Below are 24,055 nucleotides of genomic sequence, written 5' to 3'. Positions count from 1 at the left end.
TTAGGCAGAACTTATCCTGTTCCTCACAAACAATGCAGCTCCATAAACTGCTTTGACATTGCTTCTACATCCAGCTCCAACACCTGTGAAAAAATGATATTCTAGCTCTTTTTTGAAGAGATTGAAAATCCGAATAAGTTTACGGAGAGGGTGGCACGGTGGCCTTACAGCGCCAGAGACCCGAGTTTGATCCTGACTACAGTCGGTGCTTGTGTGTACACAGTTTAATATAGAAACATTGAAAATAGGTGCAGGAGGAGGCCATTCGGCCCTTCATTGTGATCATGACTGTTCGTCCTCAATCAATAACCTGTGCCTGCCTTCTCCCCATATCCCTTGATTCCACTAGTCGCTAGAGCTCCATCTAACTCCCTCTTAAATCCATCCAGTGATTTGGCTTCCACTGCCCTCTGTGGCAGGGAATTCCACAAATTCACAATTCTCTGGGTGAAAAAGTATTTTCTCACCTCAGTCTTAAATGGTCTACCCTTTATTCTAAGACTGTGGCCCCTGGTTCTGGACTTGCCCAACATTGGGAACATTTTTCCTGCAACTAGCTTTTCCAGTCCTTTTATAATTTTATAAATTTGTATGTTCTTCCCGTGACCTGCGTGGGTTTTTTCCGGGAGCTCTAGTTCCCTTCTATACTCTTAAGACGTACAAGTTTGTAGATCAATTGGCTTGGTAAAGTTGTAAATTGTCATTAGTGTGTAGGATAGTGTTAAGCCCCTGTCCCACTTAGGAGACCTAAACAGCAAACTCTGGTGACCTTGCCCGCCACCCAAGGTTTCCATGAGGTCACCGGAGGTTTTGATCACTCTCCCTAATGGTCGAAAGTGGTTTCCGCATGGTCGAGGCTTCATCTAGGTTGTTGCTATTTTTTCATCATGATTAAAACCGGCCTCGACTAAAAATAGGTTGCCGTTTTAAAAATCGATCATTTTTTAGTCGCGGTTGTAGTCGAAGCCGGTTTCCTTCATAGTCAAGGAAAGTTTTCAACATATTCATAGGAGGTGGTAGGAGGTTGCAGGTCATCTCGACCTTGATTTTTTTTTGGATGGCGGGCAAGGTCACCAGAGGTTGCTGTTTAGGTCTCCAAAGTGGGACAGGGGCTTTAGTGTGCGGGGATTGATCGGTGCGGACTCAATGGGCCGAAGGGCCTGTTTCCACGCTGTATCTCTAATCTGAATTAAACTGAACTAAAGTAAACAATTGCACTTTAAGCCACTACCACCTATTTGTTGAAGGGGTGTTAGGAATAGATCAGGTAAATGCACAGAGTCTTTTGCCCACAGTAGGGGAACCAGAGGACATAGGTTTAAAGTGAGGGGGGGGGGAGATTTAATATGACTCTAAATGACTCCATGGGTGAGCTCTTGGGGTAGTTTCAATGAACAAATCGGATGATTTATATTTCCTCCAATCCACTTTTTTAAACTTTTCAAGGCAATTAATAAACTGACAAATACATAAAATAATTCCTTTGTTGTTATTGGGGCAAAACTCAGGGACTCTTCAGCTTCACTGCAGGAGGATCTTGAAGCATTTCATAAAGGAAGCAGCAACAATCTTCTCAAGGGCAAGTGTAGTGTGGGAGGTGGGGGAAGGGATTGGATGCATTATAACCATCCATATCCCGTGCAATACAAGATAGGGAGGGATAAAAAGAAGAAATTTAAGACTGAGGTGAGAAAAAACTTTTTCACCCAGAGAGTTGTGAATTTATGGAATTCCCTGTCACAGAGGGCAGTGGAGGCCAAATCACTGGATGGATATAAGAGAGAGTTAGAGGCTAGTGGAGTCAAGGGATACGGGGAGAAGGCAGCCATGGGTTATTGATTGGGGACGATCAGCCATGATCACAATGAATGGTGGTGCTGGCTGGAAGGGCCAAATGGCCTCCTCCTGCACCTATTTTCTATGTTTCTAAATTTGATAATTTATAGAGAAAATAAATGAAATGTGTGATGGAGTGTAGTTTAGATAATATTACTAATGAAAACTGTCAAATTTGTTCATTACAAATTTTAATTGAACTACAGACACACTTTCCATCTTTTCATCCTCTCCTCTCTCCATTGTAGCCATGGTTACAGCCCCCAACCCTGTACTGAAATGTTCTTCATACATTACCCAACAACTTCAAGGCACGGAGGCTTAGCTGGTGGAGTTGCTGCCTCACAGCGCCAGAGACCCGGGTTCGATCTTGACCTCGGTTGCTGTCTGTGTGGAGTTTGCACATTTTCCCTGGGACTGCGCGGGTTTCCTCCAGATGCTCCGGTTTCCTCCCGCATCCCAAAGATGTGCAGGTTTGTAGGTTAATTGGTCTCTGTAAATTGCCACTAGAGTGTAGGGAGTGGATGAGAAAATTGGATAGCATAGAACTAGTGTGAACGGATGATTGTTGGTCGGCGTGGCCTTGTTCGGCCAAAGGGTCTTTTTTGTATTTTCCAATTATTCAAAATTTGTGACTGTTTGATGATCAAGTAGAATTCAGGTAACAGAGACAGTGTAACTTGCGTCCACCTGCATACTGCATACTGCATACTCTTGCATACTGCATGTACTGTTCGTACAGGTATAAGAAAACAATGAAGTAGTGGGAGTTTCCACCAGTGGGAAAGTCCCATGGAGATGAGGAGGAATTTCTTTAACCAGAAGGTAGTGAATCTCTGGAACTCAATGCCTCAGATGGAAATGGAGGTCAAGTCATTGGGTATTTTTAAAGCGCAGATTGATACGTTCTTGATTTGTAAGGATGTCAAAGGTTACGTGGAGAAGGCAGGAGAATAGGGTTGGATAGACTGGATGTGGAGAGGATGTTTCCACGAGTGGGGGAGTCTAGGACCAGAGGTCATAGCCTCAGAATCAAAGGACTTTCCTTTAGGAAGATGAGGAGGAATTTCTTCATTCAGAGGATTTTGAATCTGTGGAATTAATTGCTGCAGAAGGCTGTGGAGGCCAAGTCAATGGATATTTTTGAGGCAGTGATAGATAGATTCTTGATTAGTATGGGTGTTAGGGGTTACGGGGAGAAGGCAGGAGAATGGGGTTAGGAGGGAGAGATAGATCAGCCATGATTGAATGGCAAAGTAGACTTGATCGGCCAAATGCCCCTTTCACTTATGACTGATTGATTAAATGTAGAACCAATTGAATTTGACTGACCTGGACCACTGATGTAGTTAAGCTTAGAGAACATGCCCTTCAGCCCTCTGAGTCCATGCCTATGAACCCGCACATCTTTGGGATGTGGGGGGAAACCTGGAGGAAACCAATGTGGTTACGGGGAGAATGTGCAAACTACACACTGGCAGCATCCGAGGTCGGGATTGAACCCGGGTCACTGGTGCTGTGAGGCAGCTGCTCTACCAACTGTGCCACTGGGCTCCCTAACTGCAAGATAATCTAATCGTGCTCGGGCCAAGATGAATTTTAAGAAGATTCTTAGCTGAATGGCAATCAGTATTCAACCAAATTGGTGTAAGAGGAAGAGAAATGAGCAATAGTGTTTCCTCAGGGGCATTCTCAGAGTGAATGGAATGGATCCAGGATGAGATGTGGGTGAACGCAAATTCCTGGGCGTGTGTCAGGGCTGAGTGTGGCCCCCTGTTTGATGATTTGGCCGTCTTTTTTTGGATTGGAATCCTATCTTCCACTAACTGACACAAAGCACATGCTCGGAGCTGTCTGCAGCTGACATGTGTTTAAATGTGAGTTAAAACATTCCCGCCGGAGTTGGGATTTCTTGCCTAATGTGCGGAATATTGAATTTGGTTTCCTAGCAACTGCTCACGACCCTGCCTCAATGACATTCCTTGCATTTCTGTGGGTGCACTAGCACTTTCAGCGGGGCTGCCAAATATCTGTGGGCTATTACTAAACTGACCATCCTTTGGCCCTTCACTCTTTTGTCCCTCCTCTGAGTTAAGCAACCTCCCCTCACCTCTCTCCCTCACCCCACTCACCCACCTGCCACTGAGAGGACCCTCAACATCTCAGCATTAAGTTCCATGCTATTATTCACACCTGCGTGTCGCCCCTTGTACAACACTTGGCTTTGATCCACACCCACTGTGAGATGGGTTTATGCACTCATTATGCTGGCCAGTTACAGAATTGAATGTACATTCAGATTGCTTATTAATAATTGGCTGCATTAGGGTGCTGTCCAAATGTCACCTATTCCTTTTCTCCAGAGATGCTGTCTGACCCACTGAGTTACTCCAGCTTTGTGTGTCTATGGCTATTTGATATGAAGGATCCTTCACTGAAAATGATGACATTTTTAAATGTCGATTTTGTAAAATGACTCTGTATTAAGAAGGAACTGCAGATGCCGGTTTAAACCAAAGATAGAGACAAAGTGCAGGAGTCAGTGGGTTAGGCAGCATTTCTGGAGAAGATGGCTAGTTGACGTTTCGGGTCAGGACCATTTTTCAGACGCAAAATGACAAATTTAGTTTAGAAATTAAGCATGGAAGTGGGCCCTTCGGCCCTCCGAGTCCAAGCTGACCATCAATCACCTGTTCATACTAGCTCTGTGTTTTCCCACTGTCTCATCCATTCCCTACACACTAGTGGCAATTTACAGAGGCCAATTAACCTGCAAACCCACACGTCTTTGGGATGTGGGAGGAAACTGGAGCACCTGGAGGAAATCCACACAGTCACAGAGAGAACGTGCAAACTCCAATCACAGACAGCACCCAAGGCCAGGATCGAACCCGAGTCTCTGGCACTGCGAGGCAGCAGCGCTCCCAGCAGCGCTCCCAGCAGCAGCCATTGTGCCGCTCTTGAACCACGTCAATAGAAATTAATGTCCCTGTGATTTGACGTTATATTCAAGCACTAACATCAGTACAGAATACCACAATGGTACCTTGGGTGATGTAAAAGACATTATGCTGTCAGTTTGCAACTGTTTATTGTGGGACTGTGCAGGGGCAATCTGAAAGCCTTTCCAATTTTCTGTAACCCATATATCACTGGATGTCACCCTCAGACTGCTTTTGAAGTGCAAAACATCTGCCAGTAAAACTGGATACCTTTATACTGCAATCTTTACTTAAAGGCTGAGCCGTGGTGATCTACAAAGCTCATCTCGGATATAAGATCCTCATGTTCCACAAGAGAAAGGAAACTAGATCCTGACTACTTATTCACTTCGACTCAGAAATATCAAGCTGGTTTACAAAGGTCAACACGCCACCTCTTTCAAAGTTGGCATGCACTCCTGTGGTAAATCCAGCACTATTTGTGCTTTGCTATCAATGCTTTTTGGTATCGAAGATTTTGAACAGAGAATGCTAAATAAAGATCTAGGACCTTTCAAGGGCATAGATACGCCACCAAGATTCTTGGATATACGACTAAAAGGTGATACAGAAAAGAGGCAAGAATGATGGTGCTAGTGATGGGCCTGTCCCACTTAGGCGATTTTTCAGGCGACTTGCTTCCTTCACCAACCCGTTATGCAGGCGAGGAACCGGGCAAGCATGTTGAAAAATTTGCGTTGACCATAATGAGGCCGTGACTAGTTCCAAGAATGCGGGAACTCCTCACGACCATGAAGGCGACTCCCCGGCAACCACCCACGAACATTTGGCGACTGCATAGTCTCCTGCAGTCGCCTAAAAAGTCACCTAAGTGGGACAGGCCCAACAGAAACCAAAAATAATTTAAAGTCTTTTTTCCACACTCTTTTCATGCAGTGGGGAACTCCACAACCTGCCGCCTGGCTGTACATCTAGTTTTGCAGTTCAGCTTTTTGTTGTAGAAACTGGTGGATTTGTGTTTAAACTGAAATGAGAACTCACTCAGTGATTCACACTGTGCCTCAAGTTTTGCCTCAAGTTTAGTTTAGTTTAGTTTTGAAACACGGTGCGAAAGCCGACCCTTTGGCCCACCGAGTCCAGTGACCAGTGATCACATTAGCACTATCTACACTACACTATCCTTACAAACTTTACCGAAGCCAATGAATGTACAAACCTGCACTTCTTTGGAGTGTGGAAGGAAACTGGAGCATCCGGGGAAAACCCATGCGGTCACAGGGAAAACGTACAAACTCCATACACTCAGCACCCATAGTCAGGATCGAACCCGGGTCTCTGGAGCTGTAAGGCAGCAACTCTACTGCTGCGCCACTGTGCCGTTAAGTTGTTGAGAGACATGATCTAAGCTGCTATTCGCAAAGAAGGGAGAGTTACTCACAATGTCCGTGTTGAACATGATGCTAGTTTAAACTAATCCCCTCTGCCATCATGTATACCTCCAATCCCTACATATCCATGTGTCAATCTAAAAAACCCTTAAATGCTACTATCGTATCTACCCCCACCACCACCCAGAATAAACCAAAGACAAGTATACAAGAGGTAGCAGCAGCTCTACCAGAAGATACACGCAAAGTGCTGGAGTAACTCAGCAGATCAGGCAGCATCTTTGGAGAAAAAGGATGGGTAACGTTTCAGGTCGGGATCCTTCTTCAGACATCTCCTTCAAGATTCTGGGCTGAATCAGGGATAATACTACAATAGAAAGAGACAAGAATGCTAGTGAGAACTGAAGAAGGGTCCTGACGTCACCCATCTTTTTTCTCCAGTGATGCTGCCTGACCCACTGGCTTACTCCAACACTTTGTGTCCATCTTCAGTATGAATCAGCATCTGCAGTTCCTTTCTACACAGCAGCTCTACCAGGTTGAGCTTAAAACGCCAATTCTGTCTTGTTTGCCATCCGCCCTGTATCGATTTCCACACCTGATGTTTTGAATGAGACATACCAATGGGCAACTGAACCATCCTACCAACAAGTAGAGAGCAGTCCTGAGCTACAATCTACCTCATTGGAGACCCTCGGACTCTCTTTGATCGGACTTTGCTGGACTTTATCGTGTTAAACGTTATTCCCTTTCTCCTGTATCTGTACACTGTGCATGGCTCAATTGTAATCATGTATTGTCTTTCCACTGGTTGGTTAGCACTCAACAAAAGCTTTTCACTGTACTCCAGAGTAATTGTTCCTTTTTTAAATGAATGGAAATCCTTAATGATGAAATACCTGATAGTAGTGCTTCTCCTCAATGTTCTCCTTCCTTTCACAGACCTAATCCAAGCTATAGAGTGGACGCTGACAAAGGCTTTAACTTCTCTGTCCCTGACGATGCCTTTGTTTGCCAGAAGAAGAACCACTTCCAGGTCACGGTGTACGTCGGCATGATGGGTGACCCCAAATATGTGAAGACATCTGAGGGGCTCAAACCAATCGATTTCTTCTTCTTAAAATTGCACGGAGTAAAGGTGAGCGGTATTCAATGGATGCATCTTCTCCCATCTGCCAATGTGCGGCAGCAAAGTTAGCTGACATGTATCTGCTTCTACCCACAAATCTACAATCCAGCACTTCTTTGGGACGTGGGAAGAAAAACACACGGTCACAGGGAGAATGGGTAATCTCCACATAGACGGCAACCGAGGTCAGGATTGAACCCAGGTATCTGGTGCTGTGAGGCAGCAGCTTTGCCAGCTGCACCACTCTGCTGCCCTACTAGAACCTTGCTTCCCAAAATCAAGCCAAGAGACCCAACCATATGAGTTCAGGACGGAAATCAAAAAGTTTTAACTTGTCAGGCTGAGAATGGGGATGAGGCTGGATGAGCTTTTTTTTATCAATAAAGATTTAGTGAATTTAGGTTTAGGTTTAATATTGTCACATTTATTGAGTGAAACGCTTTGTTTTGTATGCTATCCAAACAAATCAGATATACCGTACAGAGATACAATCAGTTCACACTCAAATACAATAGGTAGAGCAAAGGGGGAGGAACAGAGTGCAGAATATAATTCACAGCAATGTAGTGCTTAGTAGTGCATTCGTTTTGTGGACAAAGTCAAAGACCTCAATGGGTAGCAGTGAATTAAACAACACTCTTCCTCATGCAAGGACCATTGACAAGCCTGATAACACAGTTGAAGCGTACATACCACTGGAAATAAATGGGGCTACTGTGGACAGGGTGAGCAGCTTCAAATACCTGGGAGTCCACATCACAGAGGATCTGACATGGACAACACACACTGCCGCACTGGTGAGTAAGGCAAGGCAGCGCCTTTACCACCTCGGGCAGCTGAGGAAATTCCGAGTCTCTCTGATGATCCTTTAGTCCTTCTACTCTGGATAGAAAACATCTTGTCCGGTAACATCACGATCTGTTTTGGGAACAGCTCTGCCCATGACAGGTAGGTTCTGCAGAGAGTAGTGCGTTCGGCCGAACGCACTATGGGAACTATACTCACCCCCCCTGCAGGACCTATACACCAGGAGGTTCAGATCCAGAGCCAGCAAGATAATGAAAGACCCCTACCACCCCAGCAACAGACTGTTCCAGCTGCTACAGTCAGACGAGCGCTTCCACTGTCACACTGAGAAACCAGAGAGGATGAGACGGAGTTTCTTCCCCCAGGCCATCAGGACTGTAAACTCTTATCTCACCAGGGACTAATTTACTGTTGTGTTGTGTGTCTTTTTAATTTTCTAAAATGTAAATACTGGTTCTGTTATGTTATGTTTTGTTGTTTTTGCACAATCCGAAGCCATTGCAACTTTCATTTCACTGCACATCTTGTATGTGTATGTGACATATAAAGTTGACTTGACTTGACTTGTTCCTGAGTCTGTTGGCGCGCTCTTTCAAGCTTCTGTACCTTCTGCCAGACCGGAGGAGGGAGAACATGTAATGACCAGGGTGGGACAAGTCTTTGCCCATGTTAGCTGCTTTTCTGAGGCAGCGTGAGTGGAACAGAGAAATGAAAATGAGTGGGGAATGTGCTGTGTTTTACTGATCCTTTGATATTTGTTGCTTGATAGTTGGAGACAATAAACCAGAGCATCAACATTGAGCAGTCACAGTCAGACCGCAGCAAGCGACCCTTCAATCCCGTCACGTAAGTACATTGTACACAGGTGTACTGTGTGTTTAGTTTAGTTTGGTTTAGAGATACAGTATGGGAACAGGCCCTTTGGCCCACCAGGTCTGCACTGACCAGCAATCACCCCATATAACCTCGGACAATTTACAGAAGCCAATTAACCCCCAAACCTGCACGTCTTTATGATGTCGGAGGAAACCGGAGCACCCGGAGAAAACACATGCAGTCACAGGGTGAACGTACAAACTCCATATAGAGCACCCTAGCACTTGAGAGTGGCTCAGGATGTCAGCATGGCCCAGTCAACAGCACCAAGAGAATGGATGAGGGCTGAGCTACCAGGAGAAGTCGGGCGGGACAGGACTTTATTCCTTGGAGCGCAGGAAGCTGAGGGGCGATCTTATATAGTTGTATAAAGACAAGAATAATAATGAGGTGCATTAAAAAAGTTCAGAATGCAAACGAATCAAGAACCGGAGGACATAGGTTTAAGGTGAAAGGGGAAAAGATATAATAGGGGTAACTGAGGGGTAACTATTTTACACCAATGGTAATATGTGTACGGAACGAGCTGCTGGAGGAGGTAGTAGAGGCAGGATCTATCATAAAGTTTAAGAGACATTTGGACAGGTAGGATAGGTTTAGAGGGTTATGGGCCAAGCACGGGCAGGTGGGACCAGTGTAGATGGGGCATGTTGGTCGGTGTCGGCAAATTGGGCTGAAGAGCCTGTTTCCATGCTCTATGACTCTATGTGTGGGTTTTCAAACTTCTATACCTCTTGTCTGATGGGAGAGTGCAGACAAGGGAGTTCTTCTTCCTCGAGTCCGGCCATCTTCTATATCACGTCTTTCCGGTCGGTCAGTGACGGTTGACGGTCGGTGGTTGCAGAATTGGCCACTTCAGTCAGTCACTGGGGTACAGCTTCGGTCGTCAGCATTGCCCGGGATGCGCCACATAGAGGCTTCTGCTTGCATCCCAGAAGAGGGAGTGACCAGGGTGATTATACTGGATGCGCTCCCTCTCTAAATCCCTTCAACCCTGCACTTACATCTACCCTTTGCAAAATCTACTTCTTGACAAGATATTTGAGCTCTCTCCACTAATCCATACTCAAGAGTAATTGGTCATTGTTTATTCAGTCATATTGCTTGGAAAGTACAATTTACAATGGAAACCTTAACGATGAAATACCTAATAGTACATGGATAGGATAGGTTTATAGAGTTATAGGGCAGGCATGGGCAGGTGGGTCTATGGTAGATGGGGCATTTTGGTAGACATGGGCAAGTTGGGTGGTAGAGACTGATTGTACGATGTATGACTCTATGACTCTAAAGGATATTTAAAAAAATTGAGATTATGGGATAAATGTACATATCACTTTCCTCGACGGAGATGCGACTTAACATCGTGGAGCTGGTGGTCCCTTTGCTTCGGGGCTATTGACTTCGGGAGCCCCAACCGCGGGAGCTTCAACCGCCCCGACTGCGGAAGGTACGACTGCCCCGACCGAGGGAGAAGATAATACGTTATTGTCTTCCATCACAGTGCGCTGTGCTGGATGTTTATGTTTATGTTTATGTTGTTGTATGTCTTGTTGCGTTTTTGGTATGACGAAGGCAAATCAAATTCTTTGTATGTTTATACATACTTGACTAATAAATGAATTACAATTACAATTAAATATAACTATAGATACTGTAAGATACTGAATGAGAGACAGGGTTTGTACAAAGGTGAGAATATATAGTGTAATAGGTACTGGGGGCTTTTCTTTGATTGAGGATGTTGATAACTGTCTTTGGTTCCAACAGGATTAACATCCCTTCTGATCAGGTCACAAAAGTCACTGTTGGAAGGTTACATTTCAGTGAAACAACAGCTAACAACATGAGAAAGAAGGGGAAACCCAATCCTGACCAAAGGTATGAATTATTAATGGTCCCTATTGTACTGTGAAAAAGAAAATGGCCGCTGGTTTTTTACCGATCCCATTTAGTTCTGACTCAGGTTTTTGGATTATCGCTCAATGTATCACAATTCTACAAGGAAAACAACATCTGGATTCCTATACATATTGGATCTCCCAGTTGCTAACTATTTTGACTCCCCTTCCCATTCCCATACAGACCCTTCTGTCCTGGGCCTCCTCCATTGCCAGAGTGAGGCCACACCAAACTGGAGGAACAGGACTTCATATTCCGCTTGGGTAGCTTACAAACCAATAGTATGAACATTGAGTGTGTAGGAAGGAACTGTAGATGCTGGTTTATTCTGAAGATAGACACAAAATGCTGGAGTAAGCTGACTAAGCGGGTCAGGCAGCATCTCTGGAGAAAAAGGTGACGTTTCAGATCTGAACCCTTCTATAAACCGAAGAAGGGTTCCGACCCGAAACACCATCTATTCCTTTTCCAGGGATGTTGCCTGACCCGCTGAGTTCCTCCAGCATTTTGCGTCTATCTTTTATGTGTTGTATATTTGATTATAATTATTTTATTTGTTGGTCTTTTCTTCTTCCCTTTTATCTGCAATTGTCTCTTTTTTTGCATCACTTTTCCTCTCTCTCTTCTTTGGCTCATCGCATTCACCCCCACCTCTTCATTTCTAAATATATCTCATCCCATCTCCACTTTATCTCGTGACCAAACTGATCTGCCTATGCCTCTGCCACTCTACTTTCTCTCTCTCCCTCTCCCTGGGATCTCCCTTTTTCCTCACAGGTACTTCATGCTGGTGGTCACTCTTCAAGTTCAGACCCAGAATCAGAATCACCTTGTGGCTGCTCAAATCTCTGAAAGAATTATTGTCCGGGTAAGACTAATTCTGACTTGTGCATCTATGGGAAATTTAATCTGATCTTGGGTTGTTAACTTCATTGAATTTTGCATGTCAAATGGTCCTATACTATAGCTGTCTTTGTAACATCAAATATCTTTCTTATTTTGTCACTGTTTCCCAAAGTACTATGTAATTGGGCACATGAGTGGATGTGGAGAGGGTGTTCCCAGTAGTGGGATAGCCTAGGACCATAGGGCACATCCTCAGAATGAAAGGATGTACCTTTAGGTAGGAGATGAGGAACATTTCTTTAGCCAGAAGGTGGTGAATCTGTGGAATTCATTGCCACAGACGGCGGTGGAGGCCAAGTCATTTTTAAAGTAGGGATTGATAGGTTCTTGACTAGTAAGGGCATTAAATGTTGATGGGCCGAATGGCCTAATTCTGTTTCTATATCTTATGGTCTTATGGTCTAGCAATTCACTGCTTGTGCCTTATTATCACTAATTTCCAAAGCTGTTACTCAATAACCTGCGAATAGGTTTGAATTAATGTCTACCTCACCTGAGCATGTTTATTCGAGTGTAGGATTTCACCAGCAAGTTGTACAGGTATTTAGGATGCAGGCATCGGGATCAATAGGAATTAGTGGGATATCATCCCTTTGTAAATATATTCATTTGAGCTTCCACAGAGAGCAATGCAAAGGTGCTAGATTGTTGCCTCTTTCGGCTGATTCCAAGGTATTACCAACGCTGGCAGTTTATCCGACTCTCTATTTTTGTGACTCAGGACATGGTCTAAGGGACTGTCAATTCCAAAAGTCAATGCTCGCCCAGCCATTTTCTCAGAGGATTCATTGCGTATTAGTTGGTTGCAAGAACATTGCGGGCTAAGGCACAAGGTGGGACTAGTGTAGATGGGGCATCTTGGTCGGCATGGGCAAGTTGGGCTGAAGGGCATCTTTCCATGCTGTATGACTCCAACAGGGAATTACCAACAATGAATGATTTACTGTTCCAGTTGGTTACTGGCAAGGGGTTGGTAGTAATATTGCATTATTACTACCTGTTATTAATGTTTAGTTTAGTTTATTGTCACGTGTACCGAGGTACAGTGAAAAGCTTTTTTGTTGCGTGCTATCCAGTCAGCGGAAAGACTACATACAATTACAACCAAGCCGTCCACATTGTACAGCTACAGGATAAAGAGAATAACGTCTAGTGCAAGATAAAGTCCGATCAAAGATAGACTGTGTCCAATGAACTAGATGGTAATTCAGGACTGCTCCTTAGTTGGTGATAGGATGGTTCAGTATTAATAAGTCAATTTAAGTCAGATATTGATAGATTCTTGATTAGTACGCGTGTCAGGAGTTATGGGGATATGGCAGGAGAATGGGGTTGAGAGGCAAAGATAGATCAGCCATGATTGAATGCTGGAGTAAACTCAATGGGCTGAATGACCTCATTCTGTTCCTATAACTTGTGAATTTATGAATAAGTGTTTAATAAATGTTTCATTCCTGTAATATAATTAAAATAGCAATGAATGGAGCTATTGACATTTGGTAGAAAGTACTGTAGCAGTTTCCGGTATGAGGTTTTTATTGACTGTGTGTTGAGACTATTCACTAATGTCCCTGGCTGTCTCTGATTCCTCTATTCTTCATTCACAGAACACGGCACAGGTGAGACTTTTTAATGCTTAGGAGTCTATTTCAGAGCCTAGGTACAGTGGAGCCCTTTATTATCAGTAACTAAAGAGAACTGTACAGGAAGGAGGTAAGTTTAAGAACTGAGGGACAAAAATCTTGCTCAACAGGTACGAAGAGCAGGCAAATTTCCATGGGTCTGTCAGGGAACGGCTAAATACATTTATTGGACAATAGAGTGCTTTGCCCCAAGGAGGCTTTCCAAACAGTTGAAAACAAAAATGACCTGTTCAATGATTCCGTAACACTATTGGTGTAATGTCCTAGAGAAATGAATGTCATGGACTATAGAGGAATGATAATAAACTGGCTCCACTGTATCGGTGAACATTGTACTGAAGGCATTTTGTTCAACGTTGCTAAGCAAGCCTCAGGGCTAACATGACCACCCTCTCCATCTTGGTAGCATATTGCTTACATATTTTCTTGAAGATAAAAAAAACTATAGTAAGGCCACACACAAACTGGAGGAACAGCACTTCATGTACCCTTTGACCAGTGTGCAACCTAACAATAGACAATAAACAATAGACAGTAGGTGCAGGAGTAGGCGATTCGGCCCTTTGAGCCAGCACCGCCATTCAATGTGATCATGGCTGATCATCCTCAATCAGTACCCCGTTCCTGCTTTCTCCCCATATCCCCTGACTCCGCTAACTTTAAGAGCCCTATCTAGCTATCTCTTGAAAGTATCCAGAGAACCGGCCTCAACCCCCCTCTGAGGCAGAGAATTCCACAGACGAACAACTCTCTGTTAGAAAAAGTGTTTCCTCGTCTCCGTTCAAAATGGCTTACCCATTATTCTTAAACTGTGCACCCTGGTTCTGGACTCCCCCAACATCGGGAACATGTTTCTTGCCTCTAAACCCTTAACAATCTTACATGTTTCAATAAGATCCCCTACCAGTATGAACATTGAATTATCTTATTTTAATGAACAACCCCCCCTTATTTCTCCCCTTCTCTTCCCTGGGCCTCACCTTGGTATGCGTCTATTTCTCCCATTATCCCGTCTCCCTTCTCCTCCCCCCACTGTCCCCTTCCAACTATATCTCTTATCCCTTCCTTGAGCTTCTCATCTCACTCTTCTTCTCTCCTTATCTTACATCCTTTTTATTCATCACTTTTGGCCACCCATCTCCCAATCCAACATCCACTCACTGCCCTGTATCCACCTATCACTTGCCTGGCTTTGTCCTATCTCCATTTCTTTTCCAGCTTTCTCCCTCCTGCAACAATTAATCTGAAGAAGGATTCCGACCCAAAACGTCGCCTGTCCATGTCCTCCTCAGATGCTGCCTGACGCACAGAGTTGCTGCAGCACTTTGTGTTTTAAAAAAAAGATATTTGTTTATATATATAAAACTATATATGCTTCATATAATCTCACATCTCCCTGGCATCTAGTATTCTGTGTAAATCTGGTAATGCCAAGTGGAAGTATCACTTCAGATTAGGGTGAGTTAACTTTAAAGTTGGCACTTGCCTTTCAGAAACAAAGAGTGCACATTTCCAGCCAATTGTTTTCCTTTATTCACAGCAGAAATATAAAGTTTAATTAAATTTTGAATACATTTTAATTAAATGTTATTACATTTTAAGCCTAACAGTATGAACATTTAATTCCCTAATTTTAAGTCACACCCCTTCTCCCTCCCTCTCTCACACCCTCCTTCCTCTCTCCACCCACAGTCACAACCAATACAACCCATACATTTTCCAATTTTTAAGAGAACTTCAAACACAGCACAGCACAGGAACAGGCCCTTCAGCCCATACTGTCTGTGCGAACATGATGCCAAGTTAAACTAATCTCCACTGCCTGCATGTGATCCATATCCCTCCATTTCCTGCATATCCCACGTGCCTATCCAAAAGCCTCTTAAACGCTACTATCGTATCTGCCTCCACCATTACCCCAGGCTGCATCTTTCAGTCACCCACCATCCTCTGTGTATAAATATTTGCCCCGCGCATCTCCTTTAACCTTTGCTCCTCTCGCCTTAAACCTGTGCCCTCTAATCTTTTCATTGGAGAGGTAGAGATTTCCTTCCATTCTTTACACACCTGGATATAAAGATACATCTCCAGTTCATCTGTTATCATTGCAACCTTATCTTGGACAAGGTAATTTGACATCATGTTCAGCACCATTGCGGGCTGAAGGGCCTCTTGTGCACTGTCCATGTTCTCTGTGACCGATCCACAGCACTATTTTTATTGTGATGGCTTCAGGATTAAAATTGAGATGTGAGTATGACCCCGCGCATCTCAGTTAACCTGCGCCTTAGGATGTGCCCTCTAATCTTGTCACTGGAGAGGTAGAGATTTCCTTCCATTCTTTACACATTCGGATATAAAGATACATCTCCAGTTCATCTGTTATCATTGCAACCTTATCTTGGACAAGGTAATTTGACATCATGTTCAGCACAGACATTGCGGGCTGAAGGGCCTGTTCTTGTGCTGCACTGTTCCATGTTCTCTGTGACCGATTATTGGGGGCAAACACAGCACTATTTTATTGTGATGGCTTCAGGATTAAAATGTGAGATGTGAGTATGACAACGCTGCCTCCAGTTGCTGCGTAGGATGCACTTGCTCACACATATGTCTCCCCCTGTTTAGACGTAAGGGAACAGATGCTGTAATTAACCTTTTTTTTTACTGAGTGTGATCGGAGACATGAAGAAATCAGTGTAGTTCCTATGTAACTGTGTGTAGTCAAAGACTATTGGCGCATACACAAAGCAAACGCAGACAATTAGCCCCGATCTTGGAGCAGCATGGTGGCGCAGTGGTAGAGTTGCTGCCTCACAGCATCAAAGATCTGGGTTTGATCCCGACTACGGGTGCTGTCCGTGTGGAGTTCGTATGTTCTCCCTGTGACTGCATGTGTGTTCTCTCGATGCTTCTGTTTCCTCCCGCATTCCAAAGACGTAAAGGTTTGTAGGTATTGGATTCTGTAAATGTTCCCTAATGTGTCCCCCTTATTAATCAAGAACCTATCAATCGCCACTTTAATAATACCCAATGTCATGGCTTCCACCACTATCTATGGCAACAAATTTCACGGATTCACCTCCCTCTGACTAAATAAATGCCTCCCCATTAGGTTGCGGATGTTCATATAGGAAGAGAGGACAGGACCAGGTAATATGTGATGGCTCCCAAAGTTGATTTGGCTCTAACTATCCAAGCTCATACCAAGATGTCACTGACCAGCACTGGCACTATCCTACACACTAGGAACATTTTACAATTCTTACCTAAGCCAATTAACCTACAAACCTGTACATCTTTGGAGTGTTGGAGGAAACCAGAGCACCCGATGAAAACACACAGGGAGATGCTGCCTGTCCAGCTGAGTTGCTCCAGCATTTTGTGTCTACCATCTATAGATCCCATTGATGGTGGAGAGGTCAGTATTTAAGTGGATTGGTTGAATGGTGTTATGGGCTTTGTGGTTCCCCTGTGGCAGGTTTCCTTGTGTTATATCCAAATGCAGCAAGAGGGGTAATCTACCCCCTTGTTGTTGGGAGAGGAATAGAGCAAATGTGGCAGAGAAGGGAAAGGAGGTGGAGAGGTTTCAGTTCCAGGGAGAATTAGATGTTTCAAGTAGGGAGCTTCATAAGTGGGAACTGATTCTAGCGTGCTGTTGCCAATGGAATGAGGGCCTGCACTGTACATGCGGGATTCCTCTTGAATCAACTCCAGTTTAAGAAAATGAATGAGTCAGTAACAGCCAGCGGTGAGTCCTTAAAAAAACCCTAAACAAAATATATAAATTCTTGTGTTTGTTAAATTTTTTAAAGCCAATTTATGGCTGTTAATAATTACCAGCTGTCTGAGCTCGGGGAGGGAAACCCCTGACTTCTGGCAGCGATACAAAGCTGACTTGGGCCAAAGAGTTTCAACGTGTCGGAAATCTCCGTACATTCACATTTCCTAAACAAACTCTCTGGGATTGGAAAAGGAAATGGAGTTTAAATAAACATTTGGGAAGAGATTGGATGAGACAGTAGCAATGAGACTTGGCTGCCCACTGCAATAGACACCTTCCTCTCCAGTTAGACACAGTGCTGGAGTAACTCAACGGGGCAGGCAGCCTCAATGGACAGCCTTCATTGCTAAGGGATATTCTAGTCCGTTACGCCCCACAGACCCTTCGTGGATCTTGCGCTAGGTCCTCGCGGCCATTTTTTGGCATCCCACCGTTTTTTTTTTCCTTTGTTGAAATCTTCCCGCAGGTACAAGTCTAGGCTCAGGGCTAGGTCTTTTTTGACTCGTGCCGCGCCGCTCGATGGAGTGTGGGATCGCATCGCGTTTCTCGTTATCGTTGGTGCGGTCGAGGGCTTTTTATGCGCTTATTGGTATATTCCTTGTTGTCGACCGCGGACTTTTGTATTGGCTCATGGAGTTCCACGTGCACCGGAAAACCGGACTGGTATTCGACGAACTGCCGCTAAACGAGTTATTACTTTCTGTTGAACAAGGGTCTCTCCACTCTACTTCTACCTATCCCGTCTCCACCATTGTCTATTTTCTCTTTTCCCCTTAGTCTACTCACTCTTTCCAGTCTTCCACCACTCCCCCATCACTACTCGCCTTCGCCTCTCTCTGGGCTCTAAGGAACTGTGGAGAAGTTACTTTCCTCATCCGGGTACGTGAATTTTCCTGTAAAGTCCCGCTCTTCCAAGGAACACCGCTATCCCTGATCGTGTGTGTGTGTGTGTCGTGGGTGTGTTGTGGTGTTGGTTTAGCGTGCCTGCTATCCTGGTGTGGTGTGAGTGCTGTGCCCCTTCTGAGTGGTGTGTGTGTGTGGTGGGGTGTTTTTATTATTGGTGTGCGCGATTGCGGCCTGCGCCCGCGCACGTGGCGATCCAGTTGCGGTTCAACGCGACGGTTTTGTACACCAGCCGGGTGTTACCGATGAATGCCTCGCGCTTGAAGGTCAAGGCATCTCTTAGCTCATTTTGGATAGGTCGCCATCCCCCGTGGGCCCTAGCCCCTCTAACGATTTCCTACTTACTCTCTTACTGGAGCTCAGACACGCGCTTACGAGTCAATATTTACTCTTTACACCACTTTCTTCCTGTTTACGGCCAATGGGGTGTCTACGTTTTTTTCAGTGGGGGATGTAGCCCCCTAGACCAGCCTGACCTCGTACCGCCTGACTTTTTTTACATTCGGGCTTAGCCGTGTTTTAAACTTAGACCTTTCGATAGAAACTGTGCCGACAACCAGGCACCCTTTGGACCCAACCGATTTTCTTTTTGTCGAGGCCGATCTTCCGTACACTCGCACCATTCGTACCACACTGGGCGCCCTTTTACAGTTTTCGCCGCAAAGACATACCTTACAATCGACACGTCTTGTCTTAGCCCCTTTGTGCGCAGGGGGCGGCAATGACCAGCACCCGGAAGGGGAAAAACATACCCGCTGCGGTCATGGGAGCGCCACCCCGAGACCTCATAACGACAGGACCAGAGTACGAACAGGTCTCCATAGTGCTGTACGTTTGGTTTATCGCTGCGCACTGTTGGCCCAACCTTGATCCCGTATGTCAGTGGTCATCTTCAGAAGTTAAACACAATATTTTTTCATTTCAATCCATAATATAACACAATGAACACGCAGGAGCAATCTCGCTTCCTCACCGTCTTCTCGCTACTGTTAACGCCACAAGGAGTCTAAACCCCCAACGTGTCTGTCACTGCATTCTGATGTACAAATGCACTTTTGGACCCTCCTAAATGCCTGGGTTTTTATAATTAAGTCTTTGTTCAAATATAATTTAAGACAACTCACATGCAATTGAAATAAGTAGAATACAAGTAAATGAAACATAGAAATTAGGTGCAGGAGTAGGCCATTCCGCCTTCGGAGGCAGGCAACCGCATTCTCAATTATGAAAATCCAATGCGCGATTCATCCACAACTACAAAGTATCCGTACTTGCCTTCTTACTTTCCATACCTGTTTGATCCCTTTAGCCCACAAGGGCCCACATCTAATATTTCCCCTCGTAAAACTATAGCTAATGAACGGCTCGGCGGGGGGATATACTCTCGTGTGGCAGGAGAGAAGTCCAGAGATTACCCAATCTCCTGTGTGAAAAAGAAAAGTCTCTTCTCATCTTGGTTTTAAGGATTTACCCTTTATTCCTGAAGCTGGACCCCTTGTCCCTGGACTTCCCTAACTATTTGCGGAATATCTCATCTTCTGCATCTGGCCTGCGTTGCCACACACTTATATGAAGTTTGTAAGTTTCTATAAGACCCCTTTCAATCTTTTTAAGTCTATGGAGTAAAACCAAGTTTCCAGTCTTTCTTACTAACGACCAGTCCTGTTATCCCATGATCAGGTGGATGAACCGTTCTCTGCACTTCACTCTATGCTATATACTGTCCTTCTCAGATTTGGCAGTGACCCCCAAATACGGGTATGCAATACTCAGCGTTCTCTTTCGTCCGGCTCTCACCAAGCCCTAGTCACACTGACAGTCGAATCCTAGTCGTTGCCCTTATGAATTCAAATCCTTTGCAATGAAGCTACTAACAAACCCTTACATTCGCTTTTCTTTTATGCTGATGTGCGATTCCTGTCCTGCACTGAGCATGCTCCATGCACTATTGGCGGCTATCCATGACCACCACAGGTCGTCGCTGCATTTCCCCCTTTCCAAATACTGGCAGATACCAGTTAATACACAATGGCCAAAAGTGCTGGCGCCCCCAGTAAAACAGCGAGAGTCGGGCTTATGCATCACTCTGGAGAACCATGGGTATTTCGTGTATTTTATTCTGGGTCCTTGGTGACCCGGGACAAAGACTTCATGGCCGTTTACCCGCCCGAGCTATTTGGTTGCCTGAGTGCTGAGTATTCGTCACAACGCTGGTGTACTGTTGTTGAACATAAAATGACTACGTATAATCAAAAGCGGAGCTTAAACAGTGGTTCTGTGCTGACAGCATCCTTGTTGACATAAAATTACCAGTCCCCACTTCGCCGCTACGTTCTTACTCCCCATAATTCTTGGAAAGGCCTTCTAGTCTGGATACAGTTACTTTTTTTGCCTGCTATTTACAGTGTTTTCCTCCTTGCCCTGAATATGAACATGATTAAATGCATCCGGCTGTTAGGGTTTTTTCCACAGCTCGTGGGATCTTCTTTTTGTATACAGCATTTTTTCTCCTTTCACTCTTCCATTGCATTTACTTCATAGGTTGATGTTACCATTTCACCCTTCGGCAACAGCTTTGACATCCGTTGCTTACTACCGTAAATGCGGGAACAATAATAGTTCCAATTATCCAAGTGTGGCTAGGGCTGTATTTTCTTCTTCTTCCTCCCCCTTTATGGCACCATGCATGCACGGAGAACCCACCCCCTGACACTATATTATCAGTGACTCATTTGTCAATTAGCTATTGGTCATTAAAGCCAATCTCTGCTTTATCGCTGTGGTCACATATTATTACGGGCGTTGACCTCCTCCTCTTTCTTCGCTGCCGGTGCGAGAGTGCCCGGCAGCTATGCTGACTGCACCAGAGACATGAGGCGTTTTGATCTCTACAAGGGCTGTCTGTGTGGAGTTTGTACGTTCTCCTGTGACTGTGTAGGTTTCCCTGGGAGCTCCCATTTCCTACCCATTTCCTCACTCCCCCAAACCGCCATACTGTGGTTTGTACACAGAGAAATTTTCCCTGATCTTCATTGAGTGCAAACGTGTAAAATTGTCCTGTGCTGACAGAATAGGGCAGTGAGTCAGTGGTTTTGCAATTTGTCAGCGTGGGCTCGGTGTGTTTTGTTTTTGAAGGGTAGCGTTTCGACCCCGCCACGGTCTCTAAACTAAACTAAACATTGAATATTACCCCCTACGACACCGTTGAAGGGAGCAGTGTTTTGCCCCCTGCGGCAATACATGCGAGAACCGTGCTGAGATTTGGTCAACCTGTCGACACTTTAAGAGATGCACGAGTTGATAACAGGCCCCCCATTCAATGCCCACAGTCTGCGTGACAGCGCTTCCACCGTCACACAGCAAAGCTCTATCATATAGGGACAATTTACAATTTTCCCGAAGCTACTTACTGGGATTCTCAATTTCCTATAACGTCCTCTGTCGTGTTGGCGTATGCGATTGAGGAAACGGCTCCCTAAGCACACCACGAGCAAACCCACGTTGGGCAGGGGGAGAAGTACAAAACTACCCATCTCGGTTACTATCGGGCAAGGTAATCGCTTCCCTTGCGCAGGTCCTGGTCGGAACGGTCCGCGGGGTTTAGACGGGCCAAATGCAGCTCGGTGGGACTAATGTAGATGGGGCATCTCTTTGCCTTCTGTGAGTGTGGCACAGTGGCGCAGCTGAAAGAGCCACTGCCTCGCAACACCAAATACGCCGGTTCAATCCTGATCTTGGGTTACTGCCTGTGTCGTGATTGCACTTCCCTGTGTTTGAGCTCTTTGGGTTCTTCTGTGCTCTTTCCCCGTCATCTCTCTCGACGAATGTGGGGTAGTCGGTTAATTTTGGCTTACTGTTTGAATATATTTTCCAGTACGGGGAGTGTGGCAGGACGTGGGATACCTGTCGGACTCGTGTGCCATGGCGTTTGCTCCCTGGTCGTTGTGGCCTCCGTGGGCCCCCAACCCCCACCGCCCCCGATGATGCGGGGATCGCATTCCTTTAGGCAACCCGAGGGGTCCCCTTTTTCACCCCGAGGGCTTTGGATTATGTATGGACCAGCTGCCGAAAGTGTCGTTGAGGCGGGTACCTAACCACCATTTACACGACATTTGCACAGGGCCTGAAGGCCGGTTTTTGGGGGGCACGAGCCAGCCCAGGCCGGTGGGATCTGTCGCTGGTGGAACGCTGGTCCGGCCCATTTCCTTCTGGGCCAAGCGGGCCCAAGGGCCTGTTGCTCTGCCCCGCTATTGTTTTGCATGTCTGGGTGACTAGCTGTGTCCCCCTGCTGTCCCCATTTGCTTTTCCCCCCTGCTCCCCCGGTCCCCCCGTGTGTGTGCGCTCGCGCCGCACCCTTCCATGAACGGGGGAGTGCTCAGGTTTCTGTCACGGCAACCCTTCCGCTCTGTCTGGTCCGATCTTCCGGAGACCGGCCCACCCCCTTGCCCTCCTATGTGGCACTGTCCCAGGTGATCACGGGTCCTCTGGCCCGTCTCGTCCTCAGCCGTCGTGAGTTAGATCCCCCTCCGTTTTTTGTTTTTTACCAAGGTGGATTACCTGCCGGAAGTCCCTGTGCTGCCCCCTCCCAGTTGCCACGTTTCAGGTCGAGGCGCCTATTCGCATGCTACGACCAGACCCCTATTCTGACACCCCACCCTCATCTCGTTATTCCCAATATCCACCTGCTCTTCCCTATATCTGTTCTTACATTCCGGTTCAGTCGTCTTTCCATCTCCTTTGCCACACCATCGCCCTATTATTTCGTTATCCACTTGTAACCGAGCTCGTCTGCTATGATATCGGTCCTGCCCATCTCTTTTAGGCTCATTGACTTTGGTGGCTACCTCCCATGCAATTATTCGGCTCACACGCACGGTCCATGTTGCGCCTCCTCTTTGGTTAATTCGGGTTGTCTCTCTGGGCCTTCCAGCCTGTCTTTTTCATTCTGTCGGTACTGGTCTTTGCGGACTGCTCCCTTGCGCTCACTTTTTTATTCCTGCGCGCAAACCGATGTTTGCACTTCTTTTTATTGTAATGCGGAAGTTTTCGGATGTTCCACCCTTCGTCTGCAGGGTCTCTCTCCCCACCTGTCTACTGTTCAATTGTATCGCCACTGTTCATCCCTCTTCCGGGTTAGGGCCACCGTTCCCGCGACCAGCGCTTCTCCATTCCCCCCCATATTTGCCTCGGCTTACCTCCTACCTCGAAGCCCCTTACCCATTCCGGTACTATCTGGCGGTGATGATTTGGTGTTTCCTGGTAGCGACCCTTCGGCGCCTCTAAACTCCTTGCGTACCGGCCCGCATCAACGTACTAGATCTCATGGTGTGTCACCGATTCCTCCACCCGCACACGGAGTAGCGACCTGACTTGAACTGTGGCTCGGGCGTCATTCAGGCCTTATGCAATTTTTACACCCTCGTGCACTGTGTCCATCCTCAATGTTCCAAGGTTTCAACATCTATCTTCCCCTTCACCCGCTCGTCTATTTTTTGCCCCCTTGTTTTTCATTCCTACTTCCTATATTTCACACCTCTTCGGATTAGCTGCTTCTATTGGATATATATCATCACGCACCTCTCTTGCCGGTGCTATTTATTATTGAGCCCCCAGTCATTTTCTTAGTACCCCGCATTCACGTCTTTGTACTGATTATTTTTTTTTCTATGACCTCCTTTGCTTTTTTATACCGTTACTTTTCTTTTGCTGGGCATACATTCAGTTTGTCCCACGTGTTGGCTGCTGGTTGAAATGCCAGATGTCACAGGGACCATCCCTCGCGGAAATTAACCTCCAATCTGGGGGTTCTTCGGACACCGATGCCCCCGACGTGCCCTGTGGCCCCATTCCGCCGGGGGTGCGGCCTCCCGCGCGATCGACAACTCCCCAATTTTTCACCCCTCGTCCCTTCGGGGTTGCCACACTGGTGTCGCTTGACT

At 45.8% G+C, this 24,055-nt stretch overlaps 1 protein-coding gene across 4 annotated transcripts in view; it reads left to right on the top strand.

The window, feature by feature from the left end:
- Positions 1-24,055, top strand: part of myrf (myelin regulatory factor) — a 154,700-nt gene that overhangs the window by 95,985 nt on the left and 34,660 nt on the right. For all 4 annotated transcript variants that reach the window (XM_055649569.1, XM_055649571.1, XM_055649568.1 and 1 more), the window contains 4 exons: positions 7,109-7,304; positions 8,872-8,948; positions 10,749-10,859; positions 11,658-11,748. In XM_055649569.1, the coding sequence (XP_055505544.1) occupies positions 7,109-7,304; positions 8,872-8,948; positions 10,749-10,859; positions 11,658-11,748 (475 nt within the window). The remainder of the gene's footprint in view (positions 1-7,108; positions 7,305-8,871; positions 8,949-10,748; positions 10,860-11,657; positions 11,749-24,055) is intronic.

Source organism: Leucoraja erinacea, chromosome 18, assembly GCF_028641065.1.
Source record: "Leucoraja erinacea ecotype New England chromosome 18, Leri_hhj_1, whole genome shotgun sequence".
Taxonomy (NCBI): domain Eukaryota; kingdom Metazoa; phylum Chordata; class Chondrichthyes; order Rajiformes; family Rajidae; genus Leucoraja; species Leucoraja erinaceus.
This window is presented reverse-complemented; position numbering and strand designations above follow the sequence as displayed.